General features: G+C 42.6%; 1 protein-coding gene across 7 annotated transcripts in view; it reads left to right on the top strand.

Moving 5' to 3' along the window:
• SEMA5A (semaphorin 5A) overlaps nucleotides 1-21113 on the top strand; it is a 479761-nt gene that overhangs the window by 383390 nt on the left and 75258 nt on the right. For all 7 annotated transcript variants that reach the window (XM_033852756.2, XM_073802003.1, XM_019951068.3 and 4 more), the window contains 2 exons: nucleotides 10261-10378; nucleotides 18585-18766. In XM_033852756.2, the coding sequence (XP_033708647.1) occupies nucleotides 10261-10378; nucleotides 18585-18766 (300 nt within the window). The remainder of the gene's footprint in view (nucleotides 1-10260; nucleotides 10379-18584; nucleotides 18767-21113) is intronic.

The raw sequence follows: 21113 nt of genomic DNA, 5'->3' as shown, positions 1-21113 counted from the left end.
ATTGCTTGAAAGAGCTACAGTTTAAAAGGTGGAGTTAATAGGTTGTCACCTTTATGAATTACATATTCTCTAAAGACAGCATCTGCCTGATGGGAGAAACACAATGTATAGAGAGCAATTGCGGAATTCCCACAAGGTGCCCCAGCAAGACAGCCCTAGCCATTCAGTTATGAATCATATAAACATCAGAAGGACATTTTGAAATGTACCCATTTTACAAAGTAAATATGCTCCCTTCAAAATAAACTTAATATTTTCCTAATCTCAACATCTTGAGGTTTTGTTTGCTTTGGCTTTGGTGTAGCCTCTAACGACTGTGGATTTTCCTTAGTTAATTCACTTATAGTATATTTATTGAATCTTATGTGTACCAAGCAAGAAGCCAGGCTCTGAGTGTATGATGATAGATGAGACGTCACTGACCCTGTCTTCGCGGGGCTCAGAATCTAATGAGAAATTCTGACATAAATAAAATCTCCCAAATATCTCTTGTGGATTCAAGCCAAAGGGCCTTGGAGTTACCTTAGACTTTATCCCCAAATCGATTTATCATTAAAGTCTGACCCTGGACTCCACTAGGACCTAATCTCCAAGCCTGCCATCGCTGTACAATTATTTTTTTAAGCTATATCTGAATCACAACCAGTGCTCCAATGTTAAATTTCCAATAGTAAGGGAATTAATTACCAAGTTATGATATACTGACTTGGTGGAGTATTCACTCAGTGGGTTATTCTGAAGGCATTAAATGATGACAGTGAAGACATCTGTATGATATGATATTACCTGAAAAAAGCAAGACACGTTATTTGTTTGCCATCATTAATACTGTTTAAAACATAGAAGGAAAAGACCGAAAGTATACACGCCAACATGCTGTTCACAACTCCAAAATACATGCCAACATGCTAATTAAAACTGTGAAATACATGCCAACGTGCTAATCATAGCTGTGAAACACATGCCAACTTGCTTGCTAAATGCATGCCAACGTGCTAATTACAACCGTGAAATGCATGCCAACGTGCTAATTACAACCGTGAAATACATGCTAACATGCTAATTGCAACATTGTAAGAGGGGGTCCGAGGTGGGCTTGGGCTGGAACACAGCGTCTTCCAGAAACTCATTAGTTACACCCCCAAGTCCTGGGCGGGGTGGAAAAGGAACAGTCAAAATGTGATACGTAGAATATGAACGTGCATGAACTAGACTAGTAAATTAAGAAATGTAAGTCATACTACTGTTCTGTAATAATCAGGGAAAAATGTAGGTTATGTGTGGTGTGACACACAATTTGGGAGGGATTCTCTATTCTAAGGAAAAGAATATCAAATTATAAATACAAACATGACGGAGGCCAATCACAGAATCTTTTGTTTTTCATCTATCAAACATTCTTTGAACAGTTCCAGGCAAGCTTTATTCTGAATGCAGGGAATACAGAGAGAAATCAGATATGGCCGTGGCTTTTTATTTTAATTTTTATTGGAGTATAGTTGATTTACATTGTTGTGCTAGTTTCAGGTGCACAGCAAAGTAAATCAGTTATACATATACATATATCCACTCTTTTTAAGATTCTTGTCCCATATAGGTCATTACAGAGTACTGAGTAGAGTTCCCTGTGCTATAAGTAGGCCCTTATTAGTTATCTATTTCATTTATAGTAGTGTGTATGTGTCAATCCCAATCTCCCAGTTTATCCCTCCCCCTTCCCCCTTGGTAACCATAAGTTTGTTTTCTACATCTGTGACTCTATTTCTGTTTTGTAAATAAGTTCATTTGTACCATTTTTTTAAGATTCCACATATAAGCAATATCACACGATACTTGTCTTTTCTGTGTCTGACTTACTTCACTCAATATAACAGTCTCTAGTTCCATCCATGTCACCTACAATCACAGAATCCTAAAGGGTCTCATGAAGTAAGGAAGTTCAAGCTTCCTTAGCTTCATGGTAAATCCACCTTTGACAATGATATAAACGTACATATGATCCAGGTGGACAATAAAAGCAAAGAAAATATTTGAGTGCCATCTTGTAGATATGCTATAGCCACCCAACAGTTTCAGGTTCCACTTCCTGTTCAGTTTCCTAAAAGAGCATGTTTCTGTCTTCTAAATGGCAATCCAGATAGTCACTTGGATAAAGTTTTAAAATCAGTACAGTTACCAACCTTTTGTACCTCAGTTGTGTTTGAGAGGCACAACTGAAGGGCTCACGCTGCGAGGTTTCATTACTTAATGTCTACTCTACAGATCTCCTACTTTTGAGCTCCCAGATTTAACGCTATGTAAAGAACTCCATGGGGAGGCTTGGGCTGCAGCAGTTTTTCTCAGCTCCAGATCCTTGCATCTGAGCGATTCTGAGCAGAAACACCTTGGCTTTTATACCCTGAGCTCCTCCTAAGGTTGTATTTGCAGCCTGGTCCAGTGAATTAACGATTCTTAAGGAAATCGTCATCCCTATGTGTCTGCAAAACAGCTCGCATACGGAAAGATCATGAGCTTTGGATGCAGGTGGATCCTGGATAAGCCTTTGGCTTGGTGTGTGATTATGAGGAGGTTACTCAGTGGGTTACTAGAGCAAAAGACAGAGACCATCTAATGGGTCTGGCAAATAAGAAGAATCCAATATGAGATGGTTCCTCTCCTATGCCGCGTGGGCATTATATTCAGTTCATGTACGTCCTGCTGAGCCGGTGCTGCTCTCGTACACATGATTTGCTTTCATTGTCCAGATATACTTCACGTTGCCTCTGGACCTAACAGAGGGCAAACTAATCTGTTGTGAATTCGTTCTTCCACCTTTAAACAACTTCACATTTTCTGAGATGTACAGGGCCCGTCAGGCCAGATTCCGCTCCTTGCATTAAGTTATTTACCTCGCTCTGGTCTGTTTGGGCAAATGGATTTTCTGGCGGTTGTGAGACTCTACCTCGAGCACGTTCTGTGTGTAGGTGAGTGATGTCAGCATGGCCCCAGCCAACGGGCAGGGGCGTCTGTCGGTGGGTATTCAGTAATCCCCCATCTCAAGTGAGCAGGTACCTATGCATACAAGCGGGGCTGATGGAGGCTGGACAGGGCCGGGTGTGAGGAGAGCCAAGTGCTTACCTTTGCCCATCCCAGTGGTTGGGGAGGGCAACAGAGAATCCAGATGCAAGGTGGGTACCACACGTGCCTCAACTGTTCTGCTGAGAGGGGCGGATGTCCTTCCTGGGGTGGGCTGTGCTCCACAGGAGGACACCTCGGCCCAAGCCTCACCCACTCAGTCGCAGGCAAACTGCTAAGTCGAGTGAATTATAAGAAGCCAAAATAATAATAATAATAAAAATTTCTCTGGACGTATTGTCCTCTAGGGTTTTGTGTAAAACTTAAGATGGATAACTTGACACTTCGTACAGTCTTCAGGTGTGACTGCTGACCCTTCTACCTCTTCCGTGTCTTCTGATTCTGCCTACTAAACCCTCACGTACAGAAGGGTTTCTCTTGAAGAAACATGAGATGGACAAGAAATAATTGTGTCTTCATTTTTATCCTTGACTGGCTGGAGAGGAGGGTAGACTGAGAGAGTGGACTTGGAGAAACCTACGATTACCTCTAGTTTACAGACAACAGAAGATCAAATACCAGAGTGTAGGCTTTTCCTTGAATGAAGGGGCCAGTGGATGCTTTCCCTCCCGGGCACAGGGACACAGCATTTTCCAAGTCACTTCTGGAAATTACTTCAACATCCCTGAGCTGTGAAGGGCTCATGTTTAGTCTCTGTGCCCCTTTTGTTCCTGAGTACAAGGCTAGACAGGCTGCCTTCCCTGGAGAGCTTCCTCAGGCGGCAGAATTGGCCTTTCCAGAAAAATTTTGTGTTTGTTCTAGAGAAAAGTCCCCAGTGACTAAGGCCCACCCAGAGGCCAAAGTAAACAGCTCAGGAATCTGGGCAGGAAAATTAGGTGAAATGGGACTGTCCACATCAGAAACCAAAGCTGACTGCAAGTGCTAGATTTCCAGAAAGCATTTTTGTTTTGCTTACTTCAAATGCCCTCTACTTTTTTCACTGTTTTCTTAAACTATCAATTTTCCCATAATGTCTCACTGTAAAATTTTTATATCTACCTAATAAGATTTTTTTTTTTTCTTTTGGCTACTTTGGGTCTTCCTTGCTGTGTGTGGGCTTTCTCTAGTTGCAGCGAGCGGGGGCTACTCTTCATTGCGGAGCTCAGGCTCGAGGCATGCAGGCTCATTAGTTGTGGCACACGGGCTCAGTAGTTGTGGCTCGCGGGCTTAGTTTCTCCACGGCATGTGGGATCTTCCCAGATCAGGGCTTGAACCCATGTCCCCTCCATTGGCAGGCGGATTCTTAACCACTGCGCCACTAGGGAAGTCCCTAAGATTTTAACTAAAAACCGTTTGCTTAATATTACTGGCAGTACAAATGAATTATTTAAATTTGATATTATTTAAATTTGGTATTTGTTTTAAGAGCACTAAGAAACTAATATGAGCAACTCAATAAAAATTTAGAAGATAAAGTTGAAGAAGTTTCTCAGAGAGTACAACAAACATAAGTTGATTCTAGAATGCATGAGACTGCTCCTACAGCTTGGGGCTAGAAATAGAGGCACAGTGACGTCACAGCCATGCAGTAAACGTATTGAGCACCTACTTCCTACAGTGCACTGCAGTCAGTGATAATTCATACTATAGTCAATATGGAATCACCATCATCTAAGGTTCATTCATAAATAATTCACTTTAACATGTTGGAAAGGATGCATGAAGAACTATAGTTTTTTTTTTAAATTATTATTATAATAATCTTTTAAAAAAATTAATTAATAAAAAAAGCAAATTGAAATGTGAAAAAAAATCCTCATTTAATTTAATCAGTGTAATTTAATGATAAGCCAATAGCGAACAGTTTTTAATATATTAAATGTTAGTGACTAACTGAGTGTAAACATATATTTTTACTGGTAATTGTGTCTTTGCTTACTTGGCATGTGTCCTAACTTTTAAAAATGCTGTTGCAATTGTACTTGTCTCTCAGTTCTTCTTGGGAATTATAAATTCTTCTTCTAGTAGATTTCACTATCTGACACATCCTACTCACCACAGCCAAATTGCCCTTGCTTAAGCAAAACCCCCATATTTTAATCACATCAGTACACTTCTCTGGAATCTTGAGGAAACTTCGACCCAGCCAAGCTGCTCAGACCACAGGATCATGCCATGTGCACAGGACTCCTTGTTGTCTCTCCTGGAACCACTGTGACCAGGGATGTGTTTCTTATTCAGCCAAACCCCAGCTGCATTCAAAGGCCAGCCTAAATAGCACCTCTTCCTGAAACTCTTCTGGGCCACAGCTCTCTCCTCTGATTCCTATAGCACCGGTTGTCAGGGCTTCTCAATAGTCATTCCTCACTATGACATTGTCAAGCAATGGTCATGAACGTCGTCTTCCCCCCTCACTAGACTGCAAGTTCATTCGTGATCCTTGTGTCTTCAACACATGGCACTGTGCTTGCACATGCAAGTAGCAAAAGAAATCATTGTGAATGGATCCAAACATATAGCTGAAATACTTTGCACCGTTTAATGGAACACGCTGTGGTGTCTCACATCACCTTATTAAATAAAGACTCCGTGGCATTCACAGATTTAGTATTTTTGGTATAGAATGTTTTCAAACACTCCCAGAAATTGACAGCATATATTAATTTGTAATTATGTTTATAGATTAAGTAGAATAAGTATATGCAGCCCATCTCCAAAAAACTTTGTTTTTTTCTACCACATGATGTAAGTTAATCCTCAGAACAGCCCAGTGAGGTATTATCCTAGTTTTGCAGAAGAGGAAACTGAAAAAAAAATATGCTCCGGTTGGATTTACTAACTGAGGGACTTGTGGATGTCTTAGAATGTATTCCTCAGGAAGATTACTGTCCAATTGGAATTTTCCAGTCTCATTTTCAGTGAGGTAATGTTTTTAATGCAACTCAAAGTAAAAGCAGAACCTGAAGTATATGGTGACATAGCCGTTAAGAATAAGGCAACTGAGATTGTCTTAGGTATTAAGACACTATTATTCACAAATAGATAAATTGTTCTCTCTCAGTGTCATCACCATGATAATACAAATAAAAATACTGACGTTTGACATGTGATTTTTGTGCAGAATTTGGGAAGCACTTTGAAGGTGCAGCACTTACAAGGGAACCTAAATGCTTAGGGAGGGAGGCTTGAGGACTCAGCAGATTCTACACCCCAAACTTCCGCCAAAGCGCCACCTCCATTTATTAGGCGTTTCTTCAGACTCTCAAGTTTACTCCCTCCTACATTGTACGCTCTCCCTATGCTGGTCTTCCTGCCGAAACGCTCTGTTTTTGCTGAAAAGTATCACGTCAGTCACTCTGTTCCTCTCGTTGGTCCCAGCTTAACTGGCTCTCCCCATATGTCTCCTCCTCCCCCTTTTGTTTTTTCCTTTGCAACTGGCTGCTGGTATTTATCTGGGCAGTTGTTTAGTGTTTATTTCCTTCACTAAGAGGTGAGTTCTTTGGGTACAACTGACTGTGTCAGTTTTGTTTCCCGGTACACCCAGGAAACACTCTCAAAATCAGTTCAAGACAGGTGCTAAGTGTGTGCTGAATAAATGAATGATGGAAATACTTTTGAAATCCCATGTTTAATGAATACGTGTTGTTGATAAGGCAAGAGTTCTTAATATCAGAAATAAACTGACATAATGGCGGTTAGTGTGGCAGAAACAAGCCAGATGAAGTCATAGATACTTAGATAATCTAATATGCAAGGGGATCATATTCAGTAATTAGCTCCAGCTTTGCAGAAATACAGTGGAAGATTTTAATGAATATACCCATTTATTTCTATTACTCAACAAATAGCGTAACCGCAAACTTTAAAAAGTAAAGGAAGAGGGCTTCCCTGGTGGCGCAGTGGTTGAGAGTCCGCCTGCCGATGCAGGGGACGCAGGTTCGTTCCGCGGTTCGGGAAGATCCCACATGCCACGGAGCAGCTGGGCCCGTAAGCCATGGCCGCTGAGCCTGCGCGTCCAGAGCCTGTGCTCCGCAACGGGAGAGGCCACAGCAGTGAGAGGCCCACGTACCACAAAAACCAAAAAAAGTAAAAGAAGAGTTTCTATAAACTGTAATGTCATTAGATTAATTTCCTGTAAGAAAGAAAGTAGTTTATCCTTCTAGAATTAAGGCCTACATCTAAATATGCTTTTGCTCTAAAATACGCTTTCAATAAATGTGTTCTCAAATTAAACCTCAGATTCTGACCAACTTGTTTTCTGAATTCAGATACTTTCAGATACCAGGGCAGTATATCACGTGAGAATAATCTAAGGTTCTTAACAAAATAAGAAAAAAATTATTAAAAATATTCATCACACAAAGAAAAACATTTTCAAAGTGGAATAAAGAAAAGCCACTTTCGTGATGGCTCCGTTCATAGGAATTCTGTGATTTTCCACATGATCTCCTTAAGGGACGCAACTTCCAAAAATAGTAAGTTATGATGACTGGTTTTTCTTAAGGTATAATTTAGAATAAAGGTAGAGTTCGTCAGAATGTTCCCCATGGTATGAAACATTTTAAGTGAGGAAAACGTATTTAATATAAACGGTATTTTTAATGAATGGGCACTTGTGATTGTAGAGAAGTTTTAGTATTTTAAGTGTAATCTTAAGAATCTACAGAACCATCTGCAGTATCGGAAGAAAGAGACGTTATTACAAACAGCTTTTCATTGAAAACAGCTTAAAATATTCCATGTAACCCTGTGGCGTTGCTTCAGTTCTACAGACAGCTTTACAAGGGGGAAGCCGCAACGTTAGGGGCTTGGTGGAATTTCCTCGTTTTTGGAAGTTTAAGTTTGTCTCATGGTCATACTGCTTGAATAAGAAACATGAAACGGAATTCAGGCTTCTTGAATAATTCCCGAAGTGTAGCCTTGCCCTTTTTGCCCCCTGACGGGAAAATGGGATCAAACACGGAGAGGATTCCGATGTGTGATGCACACCGTGGAATCCAGCAGTGACGCTAGTTCAGTACGACTGGGACTCTGGTCCTGCCTACGCCAGTCAATGCCCTGGAATCGGAAAAGATGAAATTTAAGAACAACCAACGGCAAGAGCACAGCCAGGCTTTCCCAGATAAGGCACCGCTCAGGCTGTAGGCGATCGAATAACTTTCGAGCTTTGCTTCTGGATCTTCCCGGTAAAAGGCTCTCCTCAGCCCCTGTGGGCGGAGCCTCCTAACCAGGGCCCCTTCGGCGCTGCCGATGTTTGCTCAAATGAACTCTTGAACAGTTTAATCGACCTCAGTTTATCTTTTAACAGGTACAGGGTCACTTGTCAAAAAGTTCCAGTGAGGTTATGGTGACAGGTAACTGTTTCACACTCCTTCCCAGCCCTAGTCCTGCTGTGAGAAGCGCCAGTTTTAACCATTTGAACTTCTTGGGCTGGTTAATACACAATAATTGCATGGTAACTTAATCAGTAATAGTCTGTTGTTGTTGTTGTTGTTGTTTGCGGTATGTGGGCCTCTCACTGTTGTGGCCTCTCCCGTTGCGGAGCACAGGCTCCGGACGCGCAGGCTCAGGGCCATGGCTCACGGGCCCAGCCGCTCCGCGGCATGTGGGATCTTCCTGGACCGGGGCATGAACCCGTGTTCCCTACATCGGCAGGCGGACTCTCAACCACTACGCCACCAGGGAAGCCCTCAGTAATAGTTTTATACCTCTATTGCTTCATTTATTATCTTTACATGTATCTTCCCCAGCTGTGGAACTTGAACTTCTCCTTTCTCTGCTCCAATTTTTTCGTTTTAAAACGAGAATAAATAGAGTAGCTGATGGAGGTACTCTGTTTAAAGGTTTTATGAGGTTTACATGAGCAAATCGAGGTCCGGTTCTTAGAACAGTGCTTTATGCAAGGTTTACATATTTGATGTGTTAATAGGGGTTTTTAATATCATTAATATTAATGACTTATTGTTACTTCGACTGCCTCCCTGGCCCCATGTTTGATGATTATGCTATGATTTCTAGTCCTACTCTTGGTAAACTGGTAACTCTGTAACAGATTCAGCCCCTTGTAAGTTCTGCCCTAACTCAGAAGACCTTAGCACTTCCGTGCTGAACTCACCTGCCTTCCCTCACAACCCTTTCCTGCACATCTGATCTCTTGACCCTTCAGAGAAAAGGTGTCCAATGTCCTGCATTTCTGTGGGGTCATCTTCTGTGTAATTTTGACTGTCACAGTCATCTCTCTCTGTTTCCTCCCTCCCCACATCTACACTATATTGTGTTTATAACTTAGAGGCTGAAATCTTCATCTAATGATGCCCATGTTGTATATGAACACTTTCGTTTAGACAAAGCTAAAATAAAATATCTACCATCTACAGTATTTCTGATTTAATATGTTGAATATTGTAGACAGGGCTATATTAAACCACTATTAAATTGAAAATTTTAATGCATTTTTAAGCTATGGTACTCAAAAGGAACACTTCTCTATTTTATTAAATTTGAACCAACCACGTTGCAGGGTTTGGGGTGTATTTGTTTGTCCTTGGGCAAATATTAGAAATTTTTGGTGTCTCCTTTTTCTCATCAATAAAGTTAAAATAATAATACCTCCCTCATTAGAGTTGTTTAAATGGTTAAATGACATAATAATTTTATATATCACAGTAGGTATTCAACAAATAATACCCATTATTAAGGGGATGAAGATGATGATAATGATAGTAGCAATGATGGTGGTGGTGGTGATGATGATGATGATAAATAAAGTGAAAACATTAATACATTCCTATAAAAGTTGTTTCTGTATAAAGGATGCAATCATTTTATATACCACAGTATATGTTCAACAAATAGTACCTGTCATTAAGGGGGTGAGGATGATGATGGTGTGATGACAACTAGTATTTTGGAGCCTTGCAAGATTCTGACTCTAGATTGTTCATGACACCAAAAGGCTTCATGTTAGCATGGACAATCATTTGGTTGTCAGCCCTGGATCTTAGAAAAAAATAGATATTTCAAATAAAGTTAATTTATTTAATTTTAATTAGATACTTACTGGCGTATGCAGTTAGCTATGTTCTCTACTGTGCAGACGAAAACTTTGTTTCTTGTCCCATGTCAAGGCCTAAGAGTCAATTCTTAGCTTGCATCTACGGTACTAGATAAACCTGTCTTTCTCTTGACCCTTTGGTGTGTTTCCAGTGCCTGCATTGGGGCCCAGGACCCTTACTGTGGCTGGGATTTGGTGATGAAGAAATGCACGAGCCTGGAGGAGAGCCTGAGCATGATGCAGTGGGAGCAGAGCATCTCCACCTGTCCTGTGAGTGTCCGTGTGTCCAGCTCTGGAAACACTGTCCATGGGAACCAAGCTGTCCTACAATCCTAACCCACGCTTCCGTGGTGTCCATGCATTTTCATATTAGAACCTTCCTCGCAAATCCAGTCTGTGCTCTCTTAACTTTTTCAGCCCCTCCTTGCACGGAGCCACATGGGATCCTGCTGACACCTTGCTGTCTGTTTTGAAGAGAAATATCTTAAGAGAAAGCAGTGCTGATTTGAAAATGGGATGCAACATTTCTGTTTTATTCTTGGATTTTTATCTCCAGAGCTTGGTGTGGACTATTTTGCCCTTTGTAGCATTAATAAAATAGCAATTGAAAGAATAAACTAAAGGATATTATGATGGAACGCCATGTGGGACAGTCTCCTCACTACTGCTCAGGGTCACAAAAAGTCCTGGGAGAAACAGCCTAATGTACATTCCCACAGGGAACCCTGCAGAATAGGGAGAAATTCCCCTGTGTTTAGAGCCGGACTCTGAATCCAAGAAAACAGATTTCACACTTTCCTTTGCCAATTTATTTGTTTGCATCCTCACTTATAGGATCCAGCCTTTCTTCCCCTTTGTCTTCAGAGCCCTCAATCAAGTCATTCCAAGTCTCTTTCTGTTCTCAGAGAACATGAGCAACAGCTATTAACTTCAATATATTTGAAAATTTAGTAAGTCCCTTGGCTGTCACATCACTGCTGATCTCCATGCTGTCATTTCTGGCCGCACCTCTGCAAGACAGAGGTGAGAAGGCAAGGGACACAGGCTGTTATTTTAAATCCGTGCTGTTCCTTCTGTTCAGAACTGCCTGAGGCGTCTGAACAGTCTGTCCATTTCTTATGAAGGAACCTGCACTTTCCATTATCTGAGCCACGTGTCAGGAAGTCTGTCCTTAAGTTTGTAAGTGAGAAAATCAGGCAGAGTGTCATGAGGGAGGCAAGGGCTATTAAATCAGTGTTGTTCCCCAAATGTTGGCAGGAGATCTAGGCCTTTTGCTGCAGAGGCGGGTGTATCACCACATCCAGGCTCTGAGCAAAGCCTTGCAGTGGGGTTAGCTGCTACTCCTTTGGGTTATTCAGCTTTGGATCTCTGAATTTAGAAGCAGACTTTTCTGTGGTGTCTTGTGAAACTGGTTAAAACATGCCACTGTCTGTGTGAAGTTCCTTCTTAATGTCTGCAACACACTTTAAAAGCACAAGGTGTTCACCTTAAATTCTTTGCAGCTAAAGAAAACACAAAGTGCGCTATCTGAAATGTACCTCTAAAGTTCGGACACACACTTCAGAAGAATCAGCGCATCTTCTTGTAGATGTTTGATCTTACAGTTTTAATGGTAAAAAAAAAGGCAGAAGATAATAGCAGTTCTTCTCAAGCAGTAAAGCCATTGGTCCAGGACTCAAGGCTGTTTTAGTGGATATCTGGGACATGCTTAGTTACATAAGGGGAAATACACACTCATCCACTTAGTTTATAACAAGTACGTCTTGTATGTTTCTGCGGTCAGAAAATGAAAGACCTGGTATTTAAGAAGCGACAGGAGGGTTATCACTAAAGTGGCTTCTTTCTGCTGAGAGGACAGCTTCTGTTATAAACTCAGGGAAGGTCAGAGGGCGATGTGGACCTGCACTGGTTTCACAGCTGCCCCTCCACTATCTCTTTTTGAAAAATGTAGTTGAGACGTGATCTCTGATTTGCTTTTCCTAAACCATACATAACAAGGTCTTTTTTTCTTCTGGTTTGAGGTGATTTCATTATACAAAACCATCTCTGTCATTTCATCCAGTGTAATTTGTCATTTATCAAGATATACTACTGATAAGAATATGCAAAGCATTTGACAACGGACAATAACTTATATCACTTTGAGCAAACCACAGGAAAGAAAAACATATTTTTTCTGACTTATATAGGCTACCAGATAGAAAATGGGAAATCCCATATTACCCAAATATTGTTTTAATTATACATCCATTTCAAAAAATCTCTTAGAAAGAAATGAGTTAGATGAAATGATTAGCATTAATATAGAGCAGACTTAGAGAAGTATTTTTAAAAGCTATTAAAATAGTAATTTGCTTCTATATTATTCTTTTTTTTTAATTTTTGACTGAAATGGAGGAAAGGCTTGACTTTATGGAGCAGAGTAAAGACAGAGAACTAGTTTCCACTTAAAGATCCTTATTTAAAAATGTTTATGGATTTCTTTTGTCCAGGAGACAGGGCAATAGTTGACCGACATATTGGTTAACATTCTCTTTTCTTATATTATTGTAATTAAAAACATTGTTCTCGGTTTAAGAGATTTGAAGTACTCAAGCAAGATCTAAATTTACATACCTAGCGTGATTCAAATAATATATCCGTCCTGCATAACTTGCAATATTGCTTAACAAGGATAGCATAATCTTAAAAATCTACCTGGGCTTTATGTATGCGTGAATGTCATCCACACCCTGTGTGGACATATGGTTATTAGCATACCATATCATACAATGAGTCTCTATTCCAAAATACGTCGTGCAGTGACTAGCAAAATACATAGACCCAATAAGCACCTAAATGTGTTAAAATAACAGATTCTTCCCTGGCTACTGTGTAATTATCATCTTTGGAGTGAAAGGAGAATTTAGCAGTGATTAAGCCCAGAGCCCTTTATTTAGATGCCAGTACCATAGACCAGAGACTAAAGGGTTTACACAAGATTCTGAAACTACACTGAGAAAGAAATCGACTTAAATCCAGTACTTCTGACATTATTCCTAGTCTACAAGATGATGTAATTCCCAGCTGTCAACGTCTTCCAAAGCAGTGGCTGATCAGTGGACTCAGTGATTGGTGACCCATTAGTCATAGGCATATTATGTTCATATAGCCTGAGAGGTATCACTGAAATCAACTGTAAAAGAAGGAAAAGGGAATTGAGGTTAATTGGGTGTTTTGATCGTGTGCTCAGTGCCATGTTAGGCAACTTTCAGTGGAGTATCTCATTTAATGTTCATGATGCTATTGCTTCCATTTTGTCTCATAGATGGAAGAAGTGGGATTCAGAGGCAATAAAGATTACCTCTATTCACCCATCTTGCAGAGGCCACACAGAGTTCCATCTTAGTTCTCTTCAAAGGTGCTATCTTCCCTTCATGTACTTCATTTATACAGATAGACTTAAGGACAATATTAAGTTGATGTCATAACATGAGACAAGCCTCTCCAAAGAGTGCATCCAATATCCTGTTTTGTTACAGTCTCTGACCAAAGGTACTTGAGCCTTAAAAGTAAATAAAGGAAAACATTTTAACTTCTGAAAAAATATCCAAATAGAAAATATAAGACTTCAATTTAGTCATAAGAACATGATGGTTGGAGAACAGTAAGAACCTAAAGATATGCTCCAGGGACCTCTATGCTCATCAACTGCATCTACATCCTTCATCAGTTGGGAATTAATGAATTGAACATGAATAAATCAAAAGTGGGATTAAGGATTATGCTTGTTAACAAAAGTTGGCTCTAGCCAGCTCTTGGAAGTCCATTATTTCCTAGGTGAAGGGAACTTTGCTGTTACACAACTGGTGGTAAAAGTGCATGAAGCTGATTTCCATAAGAGTCTCATCAAAGAAAGTTCTAAGAATCACGTTACCCAATGAAATGGCTGAGATCACAGGCTCTGGATTAAGCTTGTTTAGACTGATTCTTGGGTCTTTTACAACCAGAGTGACTTTGAGCTAATTGAGTGACACCTGGGCTTCAGTTTTCCTATCTATAAAGTGAGATGTACGCTCTAGGGATGCTGTGAAGATGCAGTGAGATAATGCCTGTCAGTCACTCAGTGCAGTGCCTCACCTCACTGATAAGCTTAGCTTCTACAAAGGCTACCTCAGCTGGCACTCAACTCATGGCCCCGCAGGCCCCTTTCTACAAGTCACTGACTTATTCTTTTAGTTTGCCAGTTTCTACATATTTTTCCATCATAAAATGTCGTCTTCCAACATTCCGAATGATTGCTGCTTCCATCTTTATTCATTCATCACCATCATATTGTATTTCCCCCTGACTTCACAAATCTTTGAGTTTTGTATATTCATGATCTCTTGTAGTTATAGAGATCCTAACAATCTCTGTGCTGTTTCCTTTGCATTTTAGACAAGGAAACGGAAGCCAAGGGGGATTTAAGAGAATTAACCCATCTTTGCAGGTCCCCAAATCATCTGCCCCTACAAAAGTTTCTAATCAGTATTGGGGGGATCCATAGACATTCAAAAATCACAAGGACTTCCCTGACCTACATGACCCTTCTCACCATCACAGACAAGGAGGCAAATGGAAGGAACCGGAAGTCTCAGAGAGCCTCTGGTGATGGTGATGCTGGTCTATGCTAGTCAGTCCACATCCCCTCCCCACCCCTTCCCCAAGGGCCTGAGCTTCCCCACTTCCAGACTGTTCTTTCTCTCCTCCCAGGCTTTCTTGTTGTCTTGGGCCTGGCCAGTGTGCACCACGGGCAGGAGAATGAGGCTGGGGTCCTCCTTCCTGCCCTCCTTCAGCTCAGCCTGCAGCTTTGGCCAGAGCTTCATGCCGCATCACAGCCCCTGTCAGGCAGCCCCTTCCCAGGCTCTATTCTTCCCTCAGGCCCCCGTAACCTGTCCTCCCCTCTCCCCAGCAGGCCGGCGCGATGAGCACGGTCGTAGCTCCCCGTGTTTCTGCTCCCTGCGGCTTCCGCATCCCTTGATGGTTCCCTTAATCCCACCCACACCTCTGCCCAGGTTGCCCTCATCACGTTCATTCCACACTCCTGCCAGAACCATCATAAATGCACGTGCTTAAGACTTGGATCTTCACCTCTGAAACGTCACTGGTACCATGAAGCCGTGATATTTTATACTCTGTAACTCGTGGGCTCCCTTTGCCTGAACCACCAGCAAACATTCTAGAGGGTTCTGGCTCCTTCTGGGCTGGGTTGGAGTGTAGTCTACAGCACAGCAGGCCTTCAGAGAAGGAGGACGTTTTTGATGTCAAATTTGAGAGTCAACATGATGTGATAAACTACATGGATGGTGATATTCTCTTTTGATTGGTTTTTCATGTTGCTTTAAAAATTCACTTTTAAGCTCCTTAGGTTTTTGCACGATTTTCCATGAGCTGTGACATATATGTTTGTGTGTGTGTTTGGGGTGTAACAGGCACAACTATGTACCCCTACATCACACGCAGAGCAGCACCTTGGAAGCACAGTCCAGTCCTGGGCTCTGATAATCCCCCCTTTCCACAGTTTATCTGTTCACCCATAACCCGCTCAGTAAGGAGTCCCTCATATCCTGTACAAAGCCAGCCAATGGCCCAAGCCTACCAGGATATTGAATAAAAGTTGTGAAATGTTTTCAGTGTGAAACTGTGTCAAGCAGTAGTAGAAGCCCCCCTTCTCCTTTTTATCCCACTATAAGAATTCTTGTCCCCAATTTCCCCTTCCAGCCATCACCTACATGCCAGAAGCAGATGGGGAAGACTAGGGAACTGGCTTCCTTGTGGCCCAGATCTGGGTCTTGTCTGAGGTACAGCATCATTTGGATGCCTTGAGGGAGGCAGATAGAACCATATTTGCATTTGTGAAATCGAAATGGAACTCAGCATCATTTCTGTGTGATCCGTGCAACACTGTTACCTCTGGTCGGCCCTTAACTAGACAGTAGTCCCTGTGCCAACCACTTGACAAGTACTCAGGTGCCGTTTTCCTTAGCCTCCGAGCACAGCCCAAGGGTAGAAACTCTCATCACCCCTCTTTACTAGGGACGGATGGTCCCCCGCCCCCGCCCCCGCCCCCCTCCCCACCTCCCCCACCCCCGTAGCACAGGTAGCTGGTGCGTCAGCCCCCATGCCCAGCCCCGCACGGCGCCCTGAGGGCAGAGCAGCAGAGGGGGGCACCCCAGACTCAGAGCACATTCACAAAGTAATAGTAATGATCACGCTCAGTCAAAATAGTATGGACCTATACTGTGTAGATAGCACACAAATATGCCGTGTGATCACTGTCAGTACTGATGCTGGCCCCACGAGCAAGGGCTTCACGCTTTTTACCGTGAGAACAGTCATAGCCACATTTACATAGCGGGCGGGCGTTTGGACTTGTGAGCATGGTCAACCCCAGTGCGCGCATCTGCTGATCCCTTTTCTACCTGCACAAGAGCCCTTTCGGCCAGAGGCAGCAAGAGGGCTGTTAGAGGATGGAGGAGGAATCCTGAAACTCGCAAGTGGCAGGGACTTTGCTGCTTTAACAACAAATCCAGGGAGGAATTCGTGGTGTGAACCCCCTTGTCACGCAGGGGTCTGTTCTCCAAGAAAACACTGAGGTCACCGTACGGTAGGAGCTGTATTCTTATCCTGGTGGGACGGGGGAGGTTCCAGGATCTTAGAAATGGGGATATTTTCCTCTTAGGAAAAATCTGCCTTTGTACATCGCCTCACTCTGGGTGGGATCCGGTGAATCACTCTGAATCCAGAGGACCATGCAGTGTCATCCTTTCCCTTTTGTCCCTGCTTCTTATAGAAATCGCCAGGTGTGATTAGTGGGAGTGTAAAGTCTTGGAGTATCGATAAGAAACAAGAGGGGTAGAGTCATAACTGTGGCAGCTGGAGATGGGCAACCAGCCAGGTCAGAGGAGATGAACATGCTTAATGTTTACTCTTTCCTGTTGTACTTGTATACAGAGCAGAGGTAAAGCTCACTTGGATTTTCACACACAAAATATGGTGTCAGCTTTGTTCTGAAACTGTGTCGTGCAGGTACAGTTTGCCCCAGAGAAATTAACTGTCTCATCTGTGGAGTCCTCTCCTGTGTGAATGATGAGTCTTTAATCCCCCAGAATCATCCAGGGTGGGACCATTTGGGCGAGAAGGTGGGGCAGCAGAGAGTAACGTGAAAGCACGTAACTTACTTGTGATCCCTTCTCTTCATTTGTCATATTTTCTAAGAAATGCATAAGGCCCCATGTTAAATTTAGGAGGTTTGGACTTTAGGCCTTCTTCTGTCCCTTTTCAGAGGGGAGATTCCTTTTTGGTGTCTGGGTGATCTGAAGGCTGGGCCCCAAAACTCTCAAATCTGGAGGACACTCTAGCTCCTGAGAAAATTCCCTGGTCAGATTGACAGTGACATCGTGCGGTCTTCCACCTGCACTGGAGCTAGTCACCATGGGCCGGGGTGCCCGCCAGAGAGGCCCCTGCCTTCCACCCTCCCTGGAGGCCCTCAGAACGTCCACATCACAGAGCATCCGGGCCCCCTGTTCAGACCCTGCCGTGGCTCCTAGCTCAGCTCTCCGTTTTGCTTCCTCTGGACCACCTGCTCGCGTCCCAGCGACATTAGAGTCTGCTTGCCCTCAATACCACACAGCAGCATCATTCCCCTCTGTCATCACTCAGGCTGCTCCCCTCGGCGGCCCCGGCCGACTCCGTCACCTGGTGCCTCTCTCGTGCTTCAGGGCGCAGCGCAGCCTCCTAACCGTCCTTAAGGATCCTGCGAGTTTGCCGAGAGCCCCTTCTCCGCCCACAGCCCCTGCTCAGAGCTCCATCACTGGATTTACTTGTAGTAATGATGAGCGGTCCAGCTCCTCCTGGCCAGCTTACAAACTCTTGGAGGGTGGATATAGGATGGGTTTGACGGGGATGCGCCTAACAACTAGTAGGTTCCGGTTGCTTAATACACGCTCTTTTAATACGTTATAAATTAAATGTTGTCAGTTTGAGGTGACTTTTGAGGCCAGGTCTTACATAATGCTAGCTGACCAATCTTGCATTATTTTAAGGTACATAAAAATGCAACAGAGTAGTACAGATGTGATTCTTCACTCCAATTCTTCTTGTTCCTTGGGTTTCTCACTTGAGTGAACAAGCCTAGTATCGCTTGATTGACAAGTCGTTACATCTCCCCCTCCTCCTTGAGGAAGGCAGATAGAACCATATCCTTCTTACTCCTCTTTTCTTCTGCCCCCTCCTCCCCTCTGCCTCTTTTTTCCCCTCCCTCTCCTCCATCACTGTCTCCACCGGTGACCTCTGCTGCTTTACTTCAAAATACATCCCTGTTCCTCTCTTTTTAATCGTAATGTGAAATATTCCAGATGAGTTCTGATGGTCTTGTGGGAGACCTTTCATTTTTTCCCTATTATGTTTGCAGCTTTGACCCTTTCTGACATCCACGTTTGTATCTGCTTCCTAGATGAGGAATCTCACCGTGGATGGGCACTTTGGCGCGTGGTCAGCGTGGACGCCATGCACGCACACAGACGGCAGCACCGTGGGATCCTGCCTCTGCCGGACACGCTCCTGCGACAGCCCGGCCCCCCAGTGCGGCGGCTGGCAGTGCGAGGGCCCCCGCATGGAGATCGCTAACTGTTCCAGGTGTGTCCCTCGCAACACTCGGGCTTAAACTCACGTGTGAGCTCAGCCTGCAGAGGAATTTAGGAAATCACTTCTAATACGTGCCTTCCCTCTTCAAGAGAAATGTCAGAAAAAGAGGGCCACTTACCACTTAAAAATGATGTGATCTATGAGAGCAGATTTAAAATTACAAATTAGGTTTGTAATATACATATATACATATTCATATATATAATATACATATGTATGTATACTGAATCACTGTACTGTGCACCTGAAACTAACACGATATTGTAAATCAACTGTACTTCAATTTAAAAAATTACAAATTAGATTCTAAGCCTGTTTATATGTTGAGATAAATCTAAACCTATTCATGTGTTCGTTGTTAGGTGAGGGAAAGTATTTTGAGAGTGCACGATGTTAGAAGAAGGAAAAGCATAACATTTCTGAATGTTTAATTAGACCCTGCTCATCAAGTTTTTAAATGGGAAAGTGGCTATCAAATCACTATGGCATTTAAATTCCCTCACACATTTAAATAATGATGTAACAGAAATTATACCTTTGCAACTTTTGACGAAAAAAAAATTCGATGCCAACTTACAAGTGGTTGAGAGGTATCTAGTTTATCACCATTCTTTTAGGGGGCAGGTGAGAAACTTGCTATGAAGACCACCGCGCCCGGAAACCACACTGTCCAAGTACAAACATTGTGAGTGACAGCTGTCCCATCACAGCTACATCACGGGAACTTTAGTTGCTACCCTATATCTGTCCTTTACAGATTCAGGAATGTCACTCTAGGGGCCGCTTCTGAAACTACCAAAACTATCCTACACTGGTGCTCACGCTGCAGAGGAGCCCGCTTCTAACAGTGCATATTGCTTTCCAAATGTGCATGAGAGCGTCACTCACTGGCATATGGGCTGTTAGGGATAAATTTAGGTTGATGAATTAAGGGGTGTCCAAGAAGACATGAGCTGATACACCGTGCATGCATCTCTGTCCTTGCGTGGATTGGGGGTAGCGTCTGCCCTGATAACGGAGTAGGATACCTTTCCCTGCTCTGAGTAGAAAGCTGGCTAGAGCAGCTGTCTGCTGTCAGCAGCATCACATCTGCTTCATGTGACTCTCTCATGAGTGAACATTTCAGCATGCCTGAGGGATAGGAAGCTGGAACTCCATCATTTACAAAAACAGGCCATGTCACAGTTTCGTGAGTGTCACCAGATTCTATGTGAGATTTGCCTTCTTTCTTATGAACCACCTCAGGGCAGGGTCTGGAGAGACGGCCCATTCCGCTCACTTGCTTCTAACCATTGGAAGCCACTGATGCTGTCAAAGGATGGAGACAATGGAGCAAGTGGATTTGGCCGGTTGGCAGCAAATGTTTTTTGTTCTAGCAGCAGGGGACTCCTAGTCTACATATTCCTTTGAAGTTGTCTGCCCAAAGTATGGTAATCTAACATCAGAGATTGTTTTTAATGCCCTTTATCAGTTGATAACCTGTCTATGTTGGCCTCGATTTTGTTGGAAGCAGAAAACTGGAAACCACCTAACTTACAAACCCATATTTTTTGGCTCAGTCAGCAACGTCAAGTGCTTCCTCAATTTGTGCAAAGTACATCCAAAAGTCTTTACGAAGACTGACCTAATGATGCTAAGCTAAACCTGTTCTTTATTTATTATTGTAGTTGTTTAATCCAATATACTCAGAAACTGTTGGGAAATTCAAAATATTGCTAGTTCAATACATTTTGCAAATATAATGTCTTTGATTAAACGCTTTTATTGTATCACATCATTTAAATTTGTTTTCTCACTATCTTGGAGCCACAGATTAAAGGCGTTCAATTTATGGAAATGAACCCACAAGATAAGGTAATTAGCTAAGCCAGACTTTATTATCAAACCAGGGTCAAGTCAGACTTCCTATCAATCAGTAAAATCTGGTTTAATTTTATAATTAAAATGAACACAGGAATGTGTATGTCACTTCTGAATTCTAATTCCTGGGGCGGGAGGGAGGAACAGCGAGAGAGAGAGAGAATTGGAACTAGCTAAGCAGAAAGGTAGAATGTCAAGGAAGGCTTGAAGCCTTGACGGGACTTTGTCATCTAAATACAATAAGTCTGCAACTCTCAACGTTTGTTACCTATACCTTCTGTTTTTAAATTTTTTTTTATTGAAATATAGTTGATTTATAATGTTGCGTTAGTTTCAGGTGTACAGCAAAGTGATTCAGTTCTACATACATATAGGTGGGACCTTAGTTCCCCGGCCAGGGATGAAACCCGCAGCCCCTGCATTGAGAGAGCAGAGTCTTGACCAGTGGACCACCAGGGAAGTCCTTACTTATACCTTC

Source organism: Tursiops truncatus, chromosome 3 (genome assembly GCF_011762595.2).
Source record: "Tursiops truncatus isolate mTurTru1 chromosome 3, mTurTru1.mat.Y, whole genome shotgun sequence".
Classification (NCBI taxonomy): domain Eukaryota; kingdom Metazoa; phylum Chordata; class Mammalia; order Artiodactyla; family Delphinidae; genus Tursiops; species Tursiops truncatus.
The sequence above is the reverse complement of the archived record's forward strand: the minus strand, read 5'-3'. Positions and strand labels throughout refer to the sequence as shown.